Below are 22,348 nucleotides of genomic sequence, written 5' to 3'. Positions count from 1 at the left end.
AGCGAAACTTATACATCTACTTTTGAAGGTGGAAAAATTAGAGTTAAACAAATAGTGTAAAACCTCCTAGTTGGATTTACTTGAAAAAATATTTTGGATTCATCATGTGACTAATTTTTATGTCAAGCAAATTTGACAAAGCCTGTTGTTCTCAACAATCCATGGATATATAAATATAAATATAAATACATATATATATATATATATATATATAAAAGTGCTCTTCTGTTATATTTTGTTTTAAAACCTTCTCTGGAGAGACTTTCGGGTTTTATGAACTACAATAACATTCATTTTTCCGCGGTTACTTTGCCTTGGATAATGTAATCATTTTCTTAAACTTCTCTTCTTCGTTGTTTTATTGGAGATAACTTTAATAGATCTACATTTTGATTATATATATATATATATATATCATCACTTATCATACATTTTAATTGAAAGGGAAAAGGGTGGAAAAAAGTGTTGTAATTATCCTTTAAAGTAAGAAAAGAAATGAGTTTGCAAATATGCCATGAATTTTCTCCCAACAAAGGGAATCTTGTTTGGAAATTCTCATCCACAATAAAGAAGAAAATGATCAATAGTCTCCTCACTTATTTTGTACATACAATATCAGTCTTATTTATATGTGTTTTCTTAAATTCACTATTGTTAGCAGCATGTTGGCACTCCCTTATACACAAATTGCTTGGGGTTTAGGGAAAAAAAGTTCAAGATGCGGGGTTAGCAGTATGTTATAATTATCTCTAAAAAAAAATCACTATTGTTAAGATTCTTTTTAAATGTGCGGGTTCAAATTAACTTAACTAGTAAAGTCTCATATTATCATATAAGAGATTTAAGATTCAAGCATTATTTATGCTAAAAATTAATTTGTGTCTTAACTAAATATAAGTAAGAAATTAATTTATGTCTTAGCTAGATAATAGAAAAAAATTATCCCTCAATAAAAAAACATTTATTATGAAAAGACTAAAAAGTGTAATCCCAAGGACTCCACACTTTTTGATTAACTTTATTACCGACTGCTAAAGTGTCGTTACGTTCATTTCGGTAATTGAAGGTATATTTTCGGAATTAAAAAATTACACCCATATTTATTTTAAAAAAAATAAAAATAAAAACCGCCCGACTGCACAGGAATTAAAAAAAAAAAAAAAATCATATCAAGCCCTATATATATACATATATATATATATATATGGGATAACGTTTGATTTTCATCCATTCTCGTCTCTTTTCTCAGGCGATATTAATCACAGTAGGTGTGCGTTTAGGTTGCACTTAAAAATTAAAATTATTTTATTATTCAATTTATTTTTATAATTATTCATAATTCTACTGTACTTTTAATATTATTTATGGACTTTATCGTACTATTTTAACTTTTATCTTTATTTATAATATTTTTAACAATAATTTTTTAATTTTAACAAAAATAAACGGTATTTAGATACCTAATACCAAAAAAAAAAAAAAAAAAACCCTTAGAAATATCATTATGGAAGAAATATCATTACCCCTCCACTGCCCAAATCAAAATCAAATGCAAAAAATACCAATTTCGAGAAAACCCAAATCCCAAAATGCCACCAAAGAGAGTATGGAAGAAAAAAGAGCCTCTTCCTCCTCCTCCTCCTTCTCCTTCTGCTCCATTTTCTGCTCCTTCTTCTTCATCTTCGAAAAAGCAAACTAAGAAAGTATGGAGGAAGAAAAAGGAGACCACCCGGAACTGGCTGGAACTCCCAAGGGACGTGACGGCGTCGATTCTACACAGACTCGGGGCAGTCGAGATACTGGAGACCGCGCAGAAGGTGTGCATGCTGTGGCGCAGTCTCTGCAAAGACCCCTCCATGTGGCGCGCCATCGACATGCGCAGTAGCTACTGCACACGTAGTCTCGGTGACCCCATTAACATGCCAATGCGATACTGTCTCGAGAAGATGTGCATTCACGCCATCGATCGCAGTTTCGGCCAGCTGCTAGATATCAACATCGACAACTTTGGCTCAGACGAGCTCCTCCTCTACATTGCCCAAAGGTACTTTTTTTATTTTTATTTTTTTTTTCCATCTCGATTTGTGATATATCTGTTTGATTTTGTTCTATTCATTTGATTTTGGTGTAATTTGATTTGTTAAAGTACGAATTTTTCTGTGTTTTAAATGTCAATTTTGTACTATGAAATAATAATTATTAAGTCTACTGTTCAACTAATGAACCAGTGGACTAGTTTTGTTGACTATGAAAAGTACTCCTAAAATACTATTGTTTTGGACCACTTGAACAAAGATCTCAATAGGTCACACCCATGACTACTGCTGACTCTCCCAGTTGTCCATATACCCCAAAGCTTCCCCACACCTATGACTCTTCAAAGTACCACAACCATTTCCTCAATAATGCTTGATTGAAGAACACACTCAGCAGCTTGTTCACCCCTTAAATCCAACCTTTCGAAGTTATATTCAAACTACAGACCCTGTACCTAAATCTACAAGTATTATTAAACTTTAAGCACACCACAAGCACATGTATACAGGTTCTTTCTAATTTGTCCTACACCAACGATCACTTGTATCAAAGAGAGAAATAACTTTACTTGTTCTTCCTTCTTCAGTAAAATTTGGGGTGCTATTAGTTTTGTCACTCTTCAACAAAATGAGTGGTTGTTACAACCACATTGAACCTCTTTTTCTGGATATTTAATGCACATTGAACCAAATATCAATTGACGAATTAAGTAATTTGCAACACCATTGAACCCTTTTTTTTTGGATATTTGGGCAAGCTTGCTTATGTTGTTAGCTGACACATGGTCACAAGTACTTGGATTGATAGCTTCAAAGTTAGGTAGGAAGCTTGGGTGATTTGGCCTAGAGAATGTTCCCAACTAGTTATGTTGTTTTCTTTTCTTTCAAAAATTTTTCTGTGTACAATAGAAAATAGACGGCATACAAATACATTGCAGCCCTCCTATAGAATTATGAGTCACACTGGACTGGAGGTCCTAAAGAAAATTTCTTTGTTGACTTACTGCAGTTCACAATCTATATGGTGGGTTCAAGCTATTTGCCTCCAATATAGAATTTGTAGCTGCAGAATTCTTCCACATTTTTGTATTGACTTGTCTGTTTATAACTTCAAGTTCATTTTTTATCACATCCTTGGTATTTATGCAGTTCAAGTCAGCTTAGACGCCTTCGTCTTGTATGTTGCGATTGCATTTCAGAAAAGGCATTGAGGGAAGCGACTGCAAAACTTCCATTATTGGAGGAGCTAGGCATTACGCTTTTTTTATTGCCAAAAGAATCTCTGGAAGATGTGGGGCGCTGTTGTCCTCTTTTGAAATCATTCAAATGGAATCAGCGGTGGTATGCTACTGGACTTTCTCAGACAGAGTGTGATGAGGAGGCAGTTGCTATTGCAAAGAACATGCCCGAATTACACCACCTCCAGCTTATTGGAAATCAGCTGACTAATGATGGCTTGCAGGCCATACTTGATGGTTGTCCTCACCTTGAATCACTTGACTTAAGGAGATGTTTCAATGTCACTTTGTCAGGAAATTTGGGGAGAAGATGTGCTGAACGGATTAAAAACTTGCGGCATCCCAATGATTCCATGGATGGCTATGAATTCATTGCTGAACAGAGCTTGTATCTTTCCAATGATTCCACTGATGACTATGAATTTGTTGATGACATTTATGATGATGATGGATCTTTTGATGATGACTCTGATGACATTCATGATGAAGATGGATCTTTTGGTGATGACTATGAATTTGTTGCTGACATACATGATGATGATGGATCTTCTGATGAGGAATCCAACCGCATTCATGATGATGATGGATCTTTTGATGAAGACACAGACGACATTCATGATGATGATGAATCTTTTGATGATGACTCTGACGACATTCATGATGATGATGATGGATCATTTGATGATGACTCTGATAACAATCCCATCGACTCTGATGATGATGAATTTTTTGATGACGACCCCGATGATGATAGATCATTTGATGATGACTCTGATAACAACCCCATCGACTCCGATGATGATGAATCTTTTGATGACGACCCCGATAATGATGAATCTTTTGATGATGACTCTGATAACGATCCTATCTACTAGTATCCAATTAATGACTTCAGAGTTTTTTGGCTAGTCCTTTTGTATAGTGCATCTACACTAAATGACTTTTGTGCTACACTTTTGAATATTTTGTGTTAGGAGTACTTTGGTGATTAGATCTGAAATTTTTATTTATAGTCTCTAATTAACTAATATATCATATCCCTGAAAATGCTATTCAGTAAATGTATCATTACATTCCAGCAAGTCTTAAATTATTAAATAACCTCATAGCTGGACTTTTGTTTTGTTTTTATTATTATTATTATTATTAATTTTTCTAATTCGATAATTACAACTTACAACAAGGAATGTGGGATTTGAATTTTGGATGTTATGAACACACGATAAAGTGCAAATTAATTAAGTTACAAGACTCTTAACTTATAAAATATTTTGGATCCATTGTATGACTAAATTTTATGTCAATCATCTTCTCAAAGAAAAATTTTATGTTAAGCAAGTTTCATAGCATCATTTCCCATGATAATGCAATCACTTTTGTAACTTGTCATCATTTTTTCCCTATTGGAGATAACTTTAATGGATTCACAATTTGATTTTTTTTTTTTTTTTCCCTAAACATGTTATTATACATTTTAATTAAACGAATAAAAAAAAAAGCCTCAGTGTTGTAAACATCCTTTTAAGTTTTAAGTAAGAAAAAATGCCACTCTAATTGAGATTTAAGGCTTTCAAAAAAAATACTAAAACTGAGTTAAAAGCAAGATTTAGAGCATATCATTGCAAGATTTTCTATGTGATTTTAATTGGGCCTACTCATAATCAAATTCTGGGTCTCATGAATCGAAAAGATGGGTTTTGAAAACTTTCTTTTGTTTCCTTATAAAGCCCATTGTTATTTTTTGAAATTGAAAAAAAAAAAAAAACCATATTAATTTTATTTAAATAAAATAAAATATTAAAAAAAAAAAAAAAACCAACCCGCCCGATTGTATAGGCATTTAAAAAAGAAAAAACGTGTCAAGCCATATATATACCGATATACAAAACTTTCCATATTCATTTTCTTTCACTCTCTCTCTCTCTCTCTCTCTCTCAAAATCTCATCTCCCAGAAACTACGGCACACCAAATCCAAAACCCTAGAAATTCCAATTCTCAGCGCCGAACTCAAAATCCAAATGCAGAAATTCAAATTCCGAGACAATCCCAATCCGAAAGTGCCTCAAAAGAAAGTATGGAAGAAAAAGGAGCCTACTACTCCTTTTTCTTCTTCTTCTACTTCTCGTGCTCCTTCGTCTTCTTCGAAAAAGCAAATTAAGAAAGTGTGGAGGAAAAAGGAGATTCCACGGAACTGGCTGGAGCTCCCGAGGGACGTGACGGAGTCGATTCTCCAGAGACTCGGTGCGGTCGAGATCCTCGAGACCGCACAGAAGGTGTGCACGCTGTGGCGCAGTATCTGCAAAGAACCTTCCATGTGGCGCGACATCAACATGTGCAATCTCTGCGAATGGGAAGACGGGCCATTCGACCCCCTGAAGATGTGCCGCAACGCCGTCGATCGCAGCTGTGGCCAATTGCGAGGTATCAACATTGAGTACTTCGCTAACGATGAACTCCTCAATTATATCGCCCAAAGGTAACTTCTTCTTCTTCTTTTTTGGTTAAATTTTTGTTTTTGCATTTTCAGTTTTTGATATTTGGGGTTTTTTATTTTATTTTATTTTATTTTTATAATAAACTCTAGAAAAACCAAATGCAAATGCTAATTTAATAAAATGATTTCTAAGTTGGGTTTTTTGTTTTCAATAAATTATGGTTGACTTTGTAATTTGGGGTATCCGTGATTTTTTTTTTTTGGGGCAAACGATTAGTCTAGAACTTTATGATTGATTGCGTTTGGATACTTGAATTTGGATTTGAAATGCCAAATTAACCATCATGGGCACTTTAAGGCTAGGATGCACGGACACGCCATATCTGTGTTGTGTCGTAAAGATGTCCTATCTGTTGTATCACGTTATGATTTTTCAAAAATTGCTCTACCTTTACCCGTGTCTGTGTCTGTGCATCCTAGCTTTAAGGTTGGTGTTTTCCCATGAATTAGGAGTCCAAGTCCTAATAGATATTACTCAAGAGCAAGGTAGTCAAAGGTGAAAGAGACCTTGTATTGCCTGAGGCGTGAGGCGACAAAAAGGCTCTAGCCCGAGTAAAGCAAGGTGCCACATTGTCAATATATTTATTATACATATAGAATTTAAATCATATGTACCTAGTGTATTATAATATTATAATGAAGTGTTTTTCAATGTGTAGCATGAAGATATTAGGTCCATCAAATTATTTCAAAATAGGATTAACATGGTTTAGGCTCTATCAGTTAGTTCTAAAAATATGATTTACAATAAGCTTCAATATAACAATAAGTCTTTTAAAAAAAATTTGTAAATTAATTTAACTAACAATAGGTTTTATAACATGCCATTTGAAATTAATAATTTAAAAATAGGTTTCACAACAAACTTTTTATTTAAAAAAGAAAAAAAAAACTTAAAAAAAAAAACTTGAAGTTCTCGCCTTATAGCACCTTTTTTATGGCTTAAGGCAGTCACCTTGCTCACTTAGACTCTAAAGGTGAGCGCCTCACTAAAGGCACCTCACTTTAGAGCCTTTAAGGCGCCTCGCCTCACACAGGCGCCTAGGCGAGTGCCTGGCTTGCCTTTGACTACACTGCTCAAGAGATATTCAGATTTTGATAATAGGAATCATGTTGTGTTATTGAAATCATGCATGGATAGAGTGTCTCTCTCTCTATCACTGCCTCTGAATAGCCCAAAGTTTTCTCTTTTCTTCTCTCTTTTTTGATTTTGAATAATGTACATGAATAATGTGTTTATGTCATGTGATGTATTTTTCTTTACTTGTTTTATAACTAAGTCATTTGTTGAGCTCATTGTTCAATTCTTTTTTTTTTCTTTGAATATATATAACATGTTTGTATTTTTTTTTATTAATTATTTTAGTAACTATAAAATGTATGAAATAATAAGTCTCAAGTCTACAATTCAACTAATGAACTGGTAGTGGACTCAATAAAGCAGTGAAATAGTCTTTTAATCAGGTCAATTGTTGGTTCTATGCAAGTTACTCCTACTTATAAAAAATAATCAATAATTACATACAAAAAAGAAAGGGACTGAATTCAATTGTGCCTATTCTTTTGGACCACTTGAATAAAGATCTCAAGTGTTGGATTTCAACTCAGAGTCTCAGGCTCAGTAACAATTAGCTCCACTCTATTAAAGATGCCACTATTCCTTTTCCTCCAAATTATCCACACATTAAGCAAAGAGGTGTGCCTTCCGGACAAATGAACTCCTATGCTTTTCAAAGCAGCTTCTCCAGCCAAAAAGAACAATGATAACCTAGAAAGCACGGACGCGGCTGGGAGGGTGGCGCACCCGAGTCCGACGCGGCGCGACGCGGGACGCGGCGTCCGACGCGGTTGACCGCGAGTCCGGCCGCGTCTGAGTTTTTTTTTTTCTCGGATTCGAGCCGAATCGGCTGGATTCGCGCCGACGCGGCTCGATTCGGGCCGAATCGGCTTCGATTCGCGCCGAATCGGGCTGATTCGGCCAGAATCGGGCCTGTATCGGCCATATCGGGTCGTATCGGCCGGAGACCGATACGGCCGATACAGGCCGGAAACGGCCGAAATCGGCCGAAATCGGCCGAAATTGGCCTTAAAACTCGCCGGAGCAGCCGAAATTCTGACCTCAGATGTGATTTTTGCCTTCTTCTTTCTTTGTTTTATGAATCAAGTATATTAATGTGTTTTTTAAGAATATTTTTATAGTAAAAATATATAGAAAATATAAATAAAAATATTTTTAATAATTTTTTAATCGCCGAGTCCCGCCGCACCCGCACCCTATTTTTTCAAAAATTGCCGAGTCCCGCACCCGCACCCGCACCCGCACCCGAGTCCCGAAACGCACCCGTGCTTCATAGATGATAACCCTCTTAGGCTGTTAGGCATCATGACTGTATTCCAAACATTACAAAAGTAAAAAGCCCATAATTCAGGAGCCATTGTGCAATGGGTCAACAAATGATCCATTGTTTTCCTGTAACATTTGCACAATACAACACTAATATATGGAAGTTGTCTCTCTTTTTATGAGATTGTCCCTTGTCTACGTTTTTTACCAAGTTGCTGTCCACAAAAAACGAAAGGCCAAATTACAAATTGCACCCTCAAATTCTGTTCCTCTCCATTGTACATTGACCCTGAGCTTCCCTTCACCAATCATTCTTTTTCAAAATTGATCTTTTGCCTCTTTAAAGTACCACAACCATTTCCCTAGATAATGCTTGATTCTAAAAAAAAAAAAAAAAAACCTATATTTTATTGGAGAACACACAGCAGCTTGTTCACCCCTTAAATCCAACCTTTCAAGCTATATTCAAACTACAGACCCTAGACCTAAATCTACAAGTATTATAAACTTTAAGCACACCACAAGCACATGTATACAGTCTGTTTTTAATTTGTCCTACACCAATGATCACTTATATCAAAGAGAGAAATGACTTAACTTGTTCTTTCTTCTTCAGTAAAATTTGGGGTGTTATTATTTTTATCACTCTTGCACACAATGATTGGTTGTTGCAACCACATTTAACCCCAATTTTTTGGATATTTAATGCATATTGAACCAAATATCAATTGACGAATAAAGTAATTTGCACCTCCTACAATTTGTTGTGTGTCTTGGATCAAATGATCAGATTGACTGTTCAAACTACCTTTGCATAATAATGCCTATTGTTCAACAATCACTACATTTGGGCTTCCTTCTTAATGTTTAAATCAAGGAATTAAAAATGCTTGAGGAGTACATATATATCCTTTATTTTCTGTAGAGGAGTTACAAACTTGGAATAGTTTGCCTGTTTTTGATATTTGGGCAAGCTTGCTTATGTTGTTAACTGATGGTCACAAGTACTTGGATTGATGGCTTCAAATTCAGGAATGAAGCTTGGGTGATTTGGCCTAGATAATGTTCCCAACTAGATACGTTGTTTTCTGTTCCTTGAACAATTTTCCTGTGTACAGTAGACGTACTGCAGTTCACAATCTATATGGTGGGTTCAAGCTATTTGTCTCCAATATTGAATTTGCAGATGCAAAATCATTCCATATTTTTGTGTTTACATGTCTGTTTAGGAAAAAGTTTGGCTCTAAGAATGTTTGGAGCTATCTTATTTCAACCTACCATGTGACAATTGAAAAGACCATTCAAATGTTGTTTTAGCTACATTATTTTTTTAATGAGTCATGTGACTTGTTTAAATAATACATATGGATAGTCTTATAATTTGCCATAATAGGTTAGAAAAGATAGCTTCAAATAGTATGGAGCCAAACTTTGTCCGTCTGTTTATAACTGCTGGTTCATTTTTTTTATCACATCCTTGGTATTTTTGCAGTTCGAGTCAGCTCAGATGCCTTCGGCTCTTTGATTGCTATGAAATTACAGATGAGGGATTGATTGAAATGGCTGAAAAACTTCCATTATTGGAGGAGCTGGAGATTACGAGTTCTTTACTGTCAGATGAAACTATTGAAGCTGTGGGGCGCCATTGTCCTCATTTGAAATCATTCAAATGGAACCATGGGTATAGACTCCCTGGCATACAATGTGATGAGGAGGCAGTTGCTGTTGCAAAGAACATGCCCGAACTGCGCCACCTCCAGCTTATTAGAAATAGGCTGACAAATGATGGCTTGCAGGCCATACTAGACAATTGTCCTCACCTTGAATCACTTGACCTAAGGAAATGTTTCAATGTCACTCTGTCTGGAGATTTGGGAAGAAGATGTGCACGGATTAAAAACTTGCGGCTTCCCAATGATTCTACTAATGACTGTAGACTCATTGTTGAAACTTCTGATAATGGATCTTTTGAGCAAGACATTCCGTATTGGATGGATATAGATGACCTCTCTGATGATTATGAGTGTTACTACGACAGTGATTTCTCCTATGATGATTACTTTAGAAAATACAGTGAGGATTGGGAGTATATTGGATGACCTCTCTGATGATTATGGGTATCAAGGATTCTCAGGGGACACCAATTTCTCCTATGATGATTTCACTGAGTATCAAAACTTTGAAATTATATTTTTTGACAAGTCCTTTTGTAAAGTGCGCACCTAAACAAAATGACTTATTATGTGCTCTGCATTTCAGTATTCGCTACCAATATTTTGAATTTTATTTAGACATGAAGTTTGAACTTATATATTTTCTAATAAACTAATATTAATATATCCTAATTATGCAAATGCCGTCGTTCAGTAAAAGTAACGTGACATTTTGGCAAATCTTAAATTAATATATAACTTTATAGGTGGACTTTTGAAAAGGGGTAAAAATAGAGTTGAAAAAAAATGGTGTGATAACATCTCCTAGTTGGATTTATTATATGTATATATAATTAGGATCCATCCTGTGATTAGTTTATATGTTTAAGCAAATTTCATAGGGCCTACAATTCCTTGGAATCTATCACTATACAAAGCTTTTATTTTCTTGTCCTTCTCTGGAGAGTGAAGTGTAATTCTTAGATACTCTCATAATATGAATTTATGATAGAATTTACTCATTAAATTTATGGTAGGGTTTACTATAAATGTGAAAAGAGAGTTCGAGGATACGTAAAATTTTTCAATTAGTGAATCCAATTTATAAAATATTAAAAATTATATTTTATATTTGGTTTGATAAATGATGTAACTTTATTGAAAAATCAAGGTCTATATTATGGGACCATTAACAATTGAACTCTCAAATTAAACGGTGAATGATTAATATGACAAAGTGTACATTAATGAGATTATAACTTTTAGTATGACAAAAAATACATTAACAAGCTTATAGTTTAATTAGTTATCACCTTTTTATATGTCCCCGACATTCTCGGTTGAAATGTCCCTTCCCATTACAACTATTCAATTATCAAAAATATTCTTGAGGTCTTTTTTTGGTTATTAAAGATTATTTAGGGAACTAATAACACAATATTTATTTATTTATTTATGAAAAAAATAAAAATAAAAACCGCCCGATCGCACAGGATTTAAAAAAATCGTGGCAAGTCATGTATCCCTTCCATCACTTAATTCAATTGAGTCAAAATTCTCAAACACACCCAAATTCCAAACCCTAGAAAGTCCCATTTCCATTTTCCAGAATTTCCCTAAGTATGTAAAATCTGAACCACGAAAATGGAGTCCCCATCTTCATCTTCATCTTCTTCTTCTTCTACTCGTAGTGAGCAGTACAGGAACTGGCTGGAACTTCCGAGGGACGTGACGGCGTCGATTCTGCAGAGACTGGGAGCAATCGAGATCCTGGAGAGCGCGCAGAAGGTGTGCATGCATTGGCGCAATCTCTGCAAAGACCCCTCCATGTGGCGCGCCATCGACATGCGCAATCACGAGTACTGGGACCTCGATCACCTCGAGAAGATGTGCCGCCACGCCATCGATCGCAGCTCCGGTCAGTTGCGTGATATCAGCATCGAGTACTTCGGCACTGATGATCTCCTCAAACACATCACCCACAGGTCTCTTCTATATTTTCTCTCAATATGCTCTCTCAATTTCATAATTAATAGTCAGTGATTTTTGATATATCTGTCACATTTTGCTTTTTTGGTGTAATTGGAATTGTTCATTTTTGTTTATATCTTTGGCTAAAATATAATTTAGTCCCTGAACTTGTACTTCAGTTGTCAAATCAAGTTGGCGTCGATTTACTCTAAACATTGACTCTAAATTGGATAATTGGCCAGGGAACTATAGCTTAACTTGCACTTAATTCTTCTCATGTAATTGGAACTGTCTTTTTGTATATAATCTGTTGTATTTGTTTGGGATACTTTTTTCCCGTTTTGCATGAAGTAGTCTCTTTTGAATAAAATCTTAAAAAAAAGGATTTTGGAATAAGGGATATTGAAAAGAGAACTGACTGACCCATTTAAAAGATTTGTGCCAGTGAACTCTTTTTGGTTGGTCTCGATGTTGGGGTTTCTAGGATTGCTCATCCAGCATAGATTTCCTTGTCTCTCTTAGAATAGCTGCTTGATCTTTGTTCTTTTGGGTTCATCATTGTGAACTCGTTTTCCTTTATATATATATATAGAGAGAGAGAGAGAGAGAGAGAGAGAGATGGGTTCAAGTTACACCCGGTATAACTTCAAAAGAGTTACATCTTTTTTGGATCATTGATTACTATTAGATCTAAGGGTGAAAACACACTCACGGTAATGTCATTATTATTCTCTAGAAATTAGTGATTTAGGCAGTAACTCTTCTTATCAAAGGAAAAAAAAAAAAGAAAAAAGAAAAAAGCCATCATGTTCTTCCTCTCTCACATAATCTTCTTGCTCTCGTGCAAACAAATCATAAGGAAGCAAGACAAATGTTGATTGTATATTTAGCTACTTAGGTTTGCTGTGACTTTCACTGTAGAGGTTATTTTGGAGTATGGCAAGCATTAGAGACTGTGGGGCCATATCATGGAGGACATTAAGGTTCAACTCTAAGGTGGTGGTCCTTGGAGTGTTTGTTCATTATACAAAGAAAAATAACGCCACGAAAGTACTAGCCTATTTTGCCATAAACCATGATGCTTTGCATATATTGATGTAAGGGAGCCCATCTTTTTTAAGATCATTCAAGGACCATAGTGGGAGATGATGATATGGCTAAGAGATGGTATCACGTTGTTAGAGTACTAATTTTTTAAATTGGCTTTGGCCATGCGTTCTTTTTATCCGTAGAAATACTCATCCTCAACAATTTTTCTCTAAAATGATTGTGACTATTTCTAAAATTTTCCAGTAGAAATATATGATGGTGACCTAGGTACATAGTGCAGGAAAAAAGATGTGAGAGAGGATGAGAGGAAGAAGATGATGATGTGGAGGAAAGTGGGAGTTAATGCTGTGTTTTTTTTCCCCCTTTAATAAGAAGAGTTAATGCCTAAATCCCTAATTTTTAGAAAATAATAATGACATTACTATGACTATTTTTTCACCCTTTGATCTAATAATAATCAATGGTCCAAAAAAAGGTGTAACTCTTATATAAATATATATACATATATATATTTATATATATATATATAGTCAATGTAACATTATAACTACACTGATTACCTATCAAAAAAAAAAAAAAGAGATCCCAGCTTTAAAAATCACGTGCAATTTTAATATTCCATTATTGAGATCCCCCTCGTTTATTTGCTCCGAATACATATGCACTGAAGTGTCTTTATATACAGCAATTGAATACAAATCTGGGTATCTCTCTTTCAGTACATGATTACTACACTCTAGGTTCATGACCCATTGGGTGACTATAACTTACAATCAAAAAACAAAGAGAGTACAAGATTACTGTGCCTTGTATAGAAATTTACCCTATGACCATCCCCAATCTCATAACAAATGTACCTCGTGCACTTATCCTATCCAACCCTTACACTCCTCCATAGGCCACACCCATGAGCATGACTGGTGTACCATTTACATTGTCCATTGGCCCAAGTTTCCTCATCATTTTACCCTTATACTCCTCCATAGGTCACACCCCTGACTACTGCTGATAGACCCCATTGTCCATTGACCCCAAGTTTCCCCAATTCCCGCACCAATCACTCTTCTTCAAAATTGATCTCCTGCATCTTCAAAATATTATGACCATTTCCCCAATAATACTTGATTGAAGGTGTATAATTTTCTCTCCCCCAATCCCCCCATATTTTATTTGGGAACACACTCAACAGCTAGTTTTCTCCTTAAAAATCCAATCTTTTCAAGCCATATTCAAGCTAAAAGCCCTATACCTAACCCTAAAATCTACAAGTTTTATTGAGTATAAAGCACTCCACAAGAACATGTATACATATTTCTAATAATCTAATCTGTCCTTCACCAATGACCACTTATGTCAAAGAGAAAAATAGGTTAACTCTTTTTTTATCTTCATTAAAATTTGGGGTGCTATCAGTTTTGTCACTCTTGCGCACACTGTGTGGTTTGTTGTATACTTCATGCACATTGAGCCAATTATCAATTGACGAATAAGTAAATTTGCATCTCTTGCAATTTGTTGAGGACTTTAATCAAACTGATCATTTAAATTACCTTTGCATAATATTGCCTATTGTTCAACCCTCAGTACATTTGGACTCCTTTCATGTTTTAATTAAGGATTTAAACATCCATGAGGCTTGTGTAATTCATTAGAACCTTGGTCTATTATAATTAGGTCTAATTGGTGCAGCAGTGACTTCTCTAAAATGATGCCACAAGTGCAATTTTATTATGTAGTATTATAGTTGGCCTATATTAAAGAAAGCCTTTTTTTTTTTCCCTAGTATCAGCATATGTAAACTAATACTCATTTATAGGGCTATGACTATATGTTACTAGATACTGATTACTAGTCTACTACTTTAGGCTGTATTCTGTGTTTTCAATTGATGTGTTACAAACTTGGGATAGTTTGCTTGTTTTTGATATTTGGGCAAGCTTGCTTATGTTGTCAGCTGACACATGGTCACAAGTACTTGGGTTGATAGCTTCAAATTCAGGTAGGAAGCTTTGGGCATGGGATTTTATTAATTGGTTTCGTGGATGATTTGGTTTAGAGAATGTTCCCAACTAGATAGACAGCACAACACATTCAAGCCCTCCTATAGAATTATGAGCCCCAATGGGCTGCTGGTTCTAGAAAAATATTTCTTTGATCACTTACTGCAGTTCACTATCTATATATGGTGGGCTCAAGCTATTTGTTCTCCAAAAAGGGATTTGTAGATGCAGAATTCTTCCACAATTTTGTATTTACTTTATAACTGCCGGTTCTTTTTTATTTTATTTATCAAATCTTCTGGTATTTTGGCAGTTCAAGTCAGCTTAGACGCCTTCGTCTTGTTTCTTGCTATCACATTATGGATGAGGGATTGAATGAAGCAGCTGCAAAACTTCCATTATTGGAGGAGCTGGAGATTACAATTTGTTTATTTTCAAAAGAACCTCTGATGGCTTTGGGGCGCTGTTGTCCTCTTTTGAAATCATTCAAATTGAACCGGCAGGGGATTAGAAGCGTTCACATAGAGTGCGATGAGGAGGCAGTTGCTGTTGCAGAGAGCATGCCTGAATTGCGCCACCTCCAGCTTTTTGGAAATCAGCTGACAAATGATGGCTTGAATGCCATACTTAATGGTTGTCCTCACCTTGAATCACTTGACCTAAGGCGATGTTTCAATGTCAATCTATCTGGGGATTTGGGAAAAAGATGTGCTGAACGGATTAAAAGCTTGCGGCGTCCCGATGATCCCACTGATGACTATGAATTTGCTGCTGAAATTGATGATGGTGGATCTTTTGATGAAGACGACCCATCTGGTATGTCGGACATAGATTACGTCTCTCTCTCTGAGGGTTATGGGCATTATGAATTCTCAGGGGAAAGCGATTTATCCTATGATGATTTCTCTGACTATGATTTTTATGACTTCGGAGATTACTATTTTGGCTAAGTCCTTTTGGTCCTTTTGTAAAGTGCGTCTAAAAAAAATGACTTGTGTGCTCCTGTATTTGTGTATTTGTCTACCGATATTTTTTATAGTTAATAATCTAATTAATATATCCTACCCATGCAAATGCCGTCCATTATGAAGCAACGTTATATTTTCAGCAAGTCTTAAATTATTATACGACTTTATAGCTTGACTTTTCGAAGGGGAAAAATAAAATAGAGTGTATATATTTGTTTTGCACAAATTTCATAACTCCTATGGTTAGTACTCTTATCATTCTATTGATATATGGGTCTCTTGTGTGTGTGTGTGTGGAGAAGCCCCCTTATAAACGCCAAGGCACTATGATTAAAATACATTAACACGCTTGAGGTTAATAATTAGAACCCACAAGTTACCATCCACACCTTTGAACTTGACATTTATAAACTTGTACGGACACAATCAACATTCCTTTTTTTTTAATGATATCCAATTTATTTCAGAACGAACAAATATCATACTCTTTTAAATTATTTCTTCCGTTCTAATAGATTGTTTTGATTGCACAAGTGTCCCAATGACTCAATTATAATAATTATGGCAAGAATGAATCCGGTGCTCTGTGCACTGTGAGAAGCCAATCGCAGCTGCATTTCTCGAGCTTGGGTAAAAAGCAATTTTATCCATCTCTGAATGTACACCCAACGGATTATTTGATCCATATTGATGCAATGGTCAGGTGAAGAAGACTGGCGCCTACTAAGATATGGACATTTAACAAAAGTTTGACATGAGTATCCTAACAAATCCAATGCACAAGAATACTAGAACTAAGCCAGTTCCTAATAAATATATGTGCGATACACCGTCTACATAGTCAATGATAAATAAACAGAATCCAAATATGGAAAAAGGAAAAGGAAAAAAAAAAAAAAAACTTTAAAGCAATATTACATGGTCAATGATAAATAAATAGAATCCAAATATGGAAAAAGGAAAAGGAAAAAAAAAAAAAAAACATTAAAGCAATATTAAATAACGTTTGTACTTTACTTACAAAATAAATTAAATACATTAAGGTTAGGTAGGTTATTTGTTTTTAGCAGTTGTTATTTTTTATTTTTTTTATCCTCATATGTACATGTAATTTGAATTGATTGCAGTTGGCTTGGCTACCACATGTCCTTAAGACAACAATTCCCTCCCCTTCAAAAAATCTTGTCCTCAAGATTTAAGCCTTACTGTTGCAATGTGTGGGTGGTTCTCTTCACCTTTTCTCCTAAACCCCATTATGATTTAAACACCATAATCATAAACTACATCATCATTTTAATAGTAGTATTTTAAATCATGATGCATATGTACAAGGTTTCTTACGTTTTGGTTTGTTCGGCACTTTAATGTTAATAACATGGGGTTCTAATCTTCAAAATGTATATACATATATTTATACATGGGACATATAATCAAATTGCATTTAGAAAAGTTAAGATTTAACTTGTGAATAATTAGGGCTCTTTGAAGGGGAGTACTTCCTCCAACAGGGGTTTAAGATTTAAATTGAGAATATAGCCAAGAAAATGTTAGTTATAAAACAAATAAATAAAATTTCCTTAATAAATTTAAAAACACAGATAAACATATAATCGCCATAAAAAAATTAGAAAAAAAATGAGGGGACAAGTTATTACATTGTCAAGGTTTTGTTTTTGGTTTTTTGTAAATAAAAAAGAAATTATTGGGGAAAACTAGTCTAGCAGGTTACATGCAGTATTATTGCAATCACACCTATGAAGCAACATACTGCTTAGCTCCAGGAAAAATTGAGAGCACTGGAATAAATCCTAACACTTAACAAATTGCATAAAGACCTTCAATTCTAACAAATTGTTTAACTGTGAAAATATCAAGCTAGTAAGAGAGCTTACCATTGTTGCCAACTCCCAACAACCTATATTATAATGGATAAAAATTAGAGTTTAAGATGATGAGTATGGTTGAAAAAGCCTAATGAATATTAAAAAAAAGAAAGAAAAAAAAGTATACATAGAAATAATAATATAGAAGAGGCTTAGGGATGACCAATTGACTTTACAAAGAGAGATATCAAAGCTATCGTCATGGTTGATAGTGTTTATTGGTGACTACAAATTTTTAGATCCAAGTCTCATATTCTTCATGATTAACTAATGTTTATGTATTATATATTTTTATCTAAATGAATAATCATTTGTTGTAGTGTTGCATTGTGCTTCCAAAGTAATAAAACATGAAAAGACCAGATTCAAAATAAATGATGATAAAACGAAATTAAAACATTGTTTTTACATTATTTTTTATTAAAAAAATTGTTCTTCAAACATATAAATAAACATAAGTTTATACATTATTTCTTGGACATTAAAACATTTCTTGTGGCTAATTATTAAAATATAAATATATATATTCTAGGGTTAATTACAATTTAACACATGTGATTTGTTACGTTATCACATTGCCACCTATGGTTTAATTTTTTTTTACTTTACCCATCTAAGGTTAGCTCAGTTAGATATCCATTACCCACCTCATCAATTCACAATTAAATTATAAATCCGGTTTAAAACACTAGTATTATTATTCTCGTGTGTGTTCTAATAAATATTACTATTTACTAAAATAAATATATAAAAAACGTAACAAAATTAAAGAAATCAAAATAAAAAAGTTTGGGTTGTGTAATATGAATAGCTCTATTCAACACAGCATCTCACTAAAAATTTAGACAACAAAACACAGCCTATTTCAATTGACAACAAGTTAAGGTGTTGCCACTAAATATTTGGGTGCTTTTGGTTCATGAGTTTTCCTTTTTCGAGTGGTTGTTTGACGCTAAAACTGTGGCGGATGATGGGATTGTGATGGTAATAGGTGCAAGTTAATTGGAGATTTTCAGTCATTGTTGTGTTTAATGGAGTTCCACGAGAATTTTTAGTGGGTTTAATAGAAGAAAAAATGAAGGGGGAGCTCATGCCTTGTACAAATTACCACTTTTTTCTTGTTATCTACCACTGCTCATTGTATTTTCTTGGTGAGAGTCTATTTGATATGTGTTCAGAATCAAGTCCTCCAAGAATATCTTTCTTCCATGATCTTAACTAATCAAGTCGTACCAATTGATCCCAATGTATCTAAAACTGACTCATCTCTTATAGGGTCATATTTTAATTTTGAGCTCAGAATGTGCAACACCTTTAAGAACGAATTTTAAGATAAATACAAAATTAGCAATTTTAAGGTAAATTATCAATGTGGTTTATAAAGTTGATAAATAGGTTTAAAATAGTGTAAAATTGAAAAATTATATACTTGTTTTTGAAAAAAGAATAAAAGTTTATATTTGAGTAAATTTGAGATTTTCTTTATTAGTTTTACAGTATATTTAAAAAAATATTATTTAAAGATTCAAATAAGTCATTCTCAAATTTATTAATTTTCAACTTTAATAGATGCACATATCAACTCAGTAATTAAAACAAACTCAAATTTGTACCCAAAATAACTATAAATTGAAATTAACGCAAACCAATTTAATTGCTATCAAAATGTAGAAACCAAATTGACAATGACTCCAAAATGATAATGATATTTTGAGTTCTTATTTTAGCCTAGTAGATAATTCTCTTTTTTACTAATATTAAGTTATTAAGTATTACTACATTGAAAGTTGTAAGATAGTTGTGGTAAAAGTTGTAATTTTTATGTGGTACTAGAATTACACGTTATCTATGTTTTTTTTTTTTTTTTTTTTTTTGGACGTATGACACAAACTTTTGACTTTTTTTTTTTTTTTTTTTGATTTACGAATTCAATCTCTGATTTGAAAAATTAGATACAAATGTATTATTAAAAAAAAAAAAAACGCAATTAACACTTTGTTTAGGCAGTAGAATTTGGTATTTCTTGAGAATGCATTCTTTAGTTTCGACACCTAAAAATGTAATTTTTATGTTTTTTTTCATATATATATATATATATATTCTTGTTAATTTTATTTTGTGATAAGATTATTATATTGTATATTTCATAATCTTTACAACTAATTTAGAAGGAGAATTCTTATTCAGCATTTTGCTTCTCAATTTTAATTAAAAGCAAATAATTTGTATGATTCGATTTTTGTCAATGTAATTTTGATTTTTTAGAATGCAACTAGGAAATTAAACAATGTAATTTCCTCTTTCCTTAAATTGTAATTAGAAAGCAAGCTAATGCAATCTTTCTTTTAGATTATAACAAAAACCAAGTCATGTAATTTTATTTTGTTAATTGTATGCACTTATTGTGTCTATTGACATTGGCTTGAATTTATTAAGTTAGGCTTTGCCTTTGGTGATTTGGAAATCTACTTGGAATAGGAGTACAAATTTGTTTTGGTTTAAAGCTTCAGTTTATTTGTAATTGAAGCTTCAATGTTTCCTAGACGTGAGATTAAGGATGACCATGTTGAGGAGCAGAAAATGTCACCCTCTTAAGATGATACATGAAATTTGTAAGGTCGATGTTTCATCATTGATGCAACCAACTTTTTAGGCACGCCATCCTTGAGATAAAACTGGTTCGCCACCCTTGCTGTCATCTTACTAGTCAGAACTACTACGTAAAATAGGAAGTTCAAAAAATAGTACTCTTATTTATACTTTGATGACATAGTTATAGAAAAATGTAACTTTCATTTTTTATTTTATTTTTTTGGTAGAGAATAAGAGTAAAAAATGTAAAGAATAAGAGAGCCATTACCCACATGTGATTAGTCACGTTATCACATTGCCACCTATGGTTTATAAAAATGTTATTTTATCCACTTAAGGTTAGCTCAATTAGAGATCCATTACCTACCTCATCAATTCATAGATAAAACATAAAAATGTACAAAATGTACAAAATTAAAGAAATCAAAATCAAAATAAAAACATTTGGGTTGTGTAATATGAACAGCTCTATTCAACACAACATCTCACTAAAAGTTTAGACAACCAAACACAACCCATTTCAATTGACAACAAGTTAAGGTGTTGCCTCTAAATGTTTGGGTGCTTTTGGTTCATGAGTTTTTTCTGTTTAGGTGGTTGTTTGACGCTAAAACTGTGGCTGATGATGGGATTGTGATGGTAATGGGTGCAAGTTAATTGGAGATTTTAGGCCATTGTTGTGTTTAATGGAATTCCATGAGAATTTTTAGTGGGTTTCATAAATAAAAATAAAATAAAATAAAGGAAGGGGGAGCTCATGCCTTGTACAAATTACCACTTTTTTCTTGTTTTGTACCACTGCTCATTGTATTTTATTGGTGAGAGTCTATTTGATATGTGTTTAGAATCAAGTCCTCCAAGAATATCTCTCTTCCATGATCTTAGCCAAGCAAGTCGTACCAATTGATCACAATTTATCTAAAACTGACTCGTCTCTTTTAGGCTCATATTTTAATTTTGAACTCAGAATGTGCAACACCTTAAGCACGAATTTAGAGATAAATGCAAAATTAGCAATTTTAGGGTAGATTATGAATGTGGTTTTATAGAGTTGATAAATAGGTTTACAATAGTGTAAAGTTGTATGTGCAAGTTAGATTTGTGAACTAGTATGAAAAATAAATGAACTATCTAACAGTACATTTTGATGAAAAAGCTTGAAAGTGATAAAAATGAATGCTTTAACATCATAAAGTCGAGAGAAAAAGAAAGCATTGCAAGGAAAGTAAAGAAAACAAATAATGTATGTGGAAAACCCTTAAGAAGGGATGAAAAACCACGGGTGAGCAAAGGGAAATGTCCCTTACTCTTTCAAGCTCTCTATTATGTGAAAAATGGAAGTTTTCCTTGTACAATGATGGTATTCTTCCTAAAAGAGAGGCCTTTTTCTCTACCTCACTTCCTTACAAACTTTCTACTCTTTTCTCTAATGTTCTCTTCCTGTTCTTGCCCTAATGGTTGAGTAACATGTCCCTCTTATAGTCCGAAGAATGTTGTCAAGTATAAAAAAAAAAGTGTCAAACCATGATTCCTCCATTTGATTCTTAATACAATTGTTGTACTATACATGTAGTGGCTGGAGAAGAGAGAATGAGCATGCCAAAGTCAGGGTAGCGACATGGAGCGTGACCCTGCCACTACATGGGGAGCAATCCTTGGACAAGGAAAGGGACATCAGGGGCACTAAGAATGATGCACGTGTCCTTAACAATGGTCTAGCACAAGCACAACCAATAAAAAAAGGGGGATTTCATAGCCTTTGACTATAGGGGGTCACTATCTCCCTCTTGTGAGTGTTGGGTGTCCATGTCAAGTGCAAATCTCACTCTTTCCCAAGATGGTCACGCCATTAGCACGGACCAAAGATCCTTTACTTCAACCAACATTTCCCCTCCTTTGCTCATAGCCATTTTGGAGCCAACCATGTCAACACTCTCACATGTCTTGGCTGGTGTATTGTACAAAAGTTAAAATAAAATTCTATATTTGTTTTTGAAAAAAGAATAAAAGTTTATATTTGACTAAATTTGAGATTTTCTTTATTAGTTTTATAGTAAATTAATATATATATATATATATATATTATTTAAAGATTCAAATAAGTCATTCTCAAATTTAT

The 22,348-nt window shown here is 33.8% G+C and overlaps 3 protein-coding genes across 3 annotated transcripts; all 3 read left to right on the top strand.

Moving 5' to 3' along the window:
- The first annotated feature begins 1,516 nt into the window (after positions 1-1,516).
- On the top strand, positions 1,517-4,274 carry LOC115988774 (F-box protein SKIP19-like). The gene is made up of 2 exons (XM_031112390.1): positions 1,517-2,044; positions 3,186-4,274. Exons 1-2 carry the CDS (start codon positions 1,590-1,592, stop codon positions 4,147-4,149), a joined length of 1,419 nt encoding a protein of 472 aa, XP_030968250.1. The 5' UTR covers positions 1,517-1,589; the 3' UTR covers positions 4,150-4,274.
- Positions 4,275-5,164: 890 nt separating this feature from the next.
- On the top strand, positions 5,165-10,422 carry LOC115989280 (F-box protein SKIP19-like). Its single transcript, XM_031112949.1, has 2 exons — positions 5,165-5,751; positions 9,606-10,422. Exons 1-2 carry the CDS (start codon positions 5,294-5,296, stop codon positions 10,210-10,212), a joined length of 1,065 nt encoding a protein of 354 aa, XP_030968809.1. The 5' UTR covers positions 5,165-5,293; the 3' UTR covers positions 10,213-10,422.
- An 815-nt stretch (positions 10,423-11,237) lies between these two features.
- On the top strand, positions 11,238-15,869 carry LOC115989281 (F-box protein SKIP19-like). Its single transcript, XM_031112950.1, has 2 exons — positions 11,238-11,750; positions 15,100-15,869. The coding sequence occupies exons 1-2, from the start codon at positions 11,410-11,412 to the stop codon at positions 15,734-15,736; spliced, it is 978 nt and encodes a 325-aa protein (XP_030968810.1). The 5' UTR covers positions 11,238-11,409; the 3' UTR covers positions 15,737-15,869.
- The last annotated feature ends 6,479 nt before the right edge of the window (positions 15,870-22,348 follow it).

The sequence above is a fragment of the Quercus lobata genome, chromosome 5 (assembly GCF_001633185.2).
Source record: "Quercus lobata isolate SW786 chromosome 5, ValleyOak3.0 Primary Assembly, whole genome shotgun sequence".
Taxonomy (NCBI): domain Eukaryota; kingdom Viridiplantae; phylum Streptophyta; class Magnoliopsida; order Fagales; family Fagaceae; genus Quercus; species Quercus lobata.
Note: the sequence above shows the minus strand (reverse complement) of the source record. Positions and strands in the feature narration are given on the sequence as shown.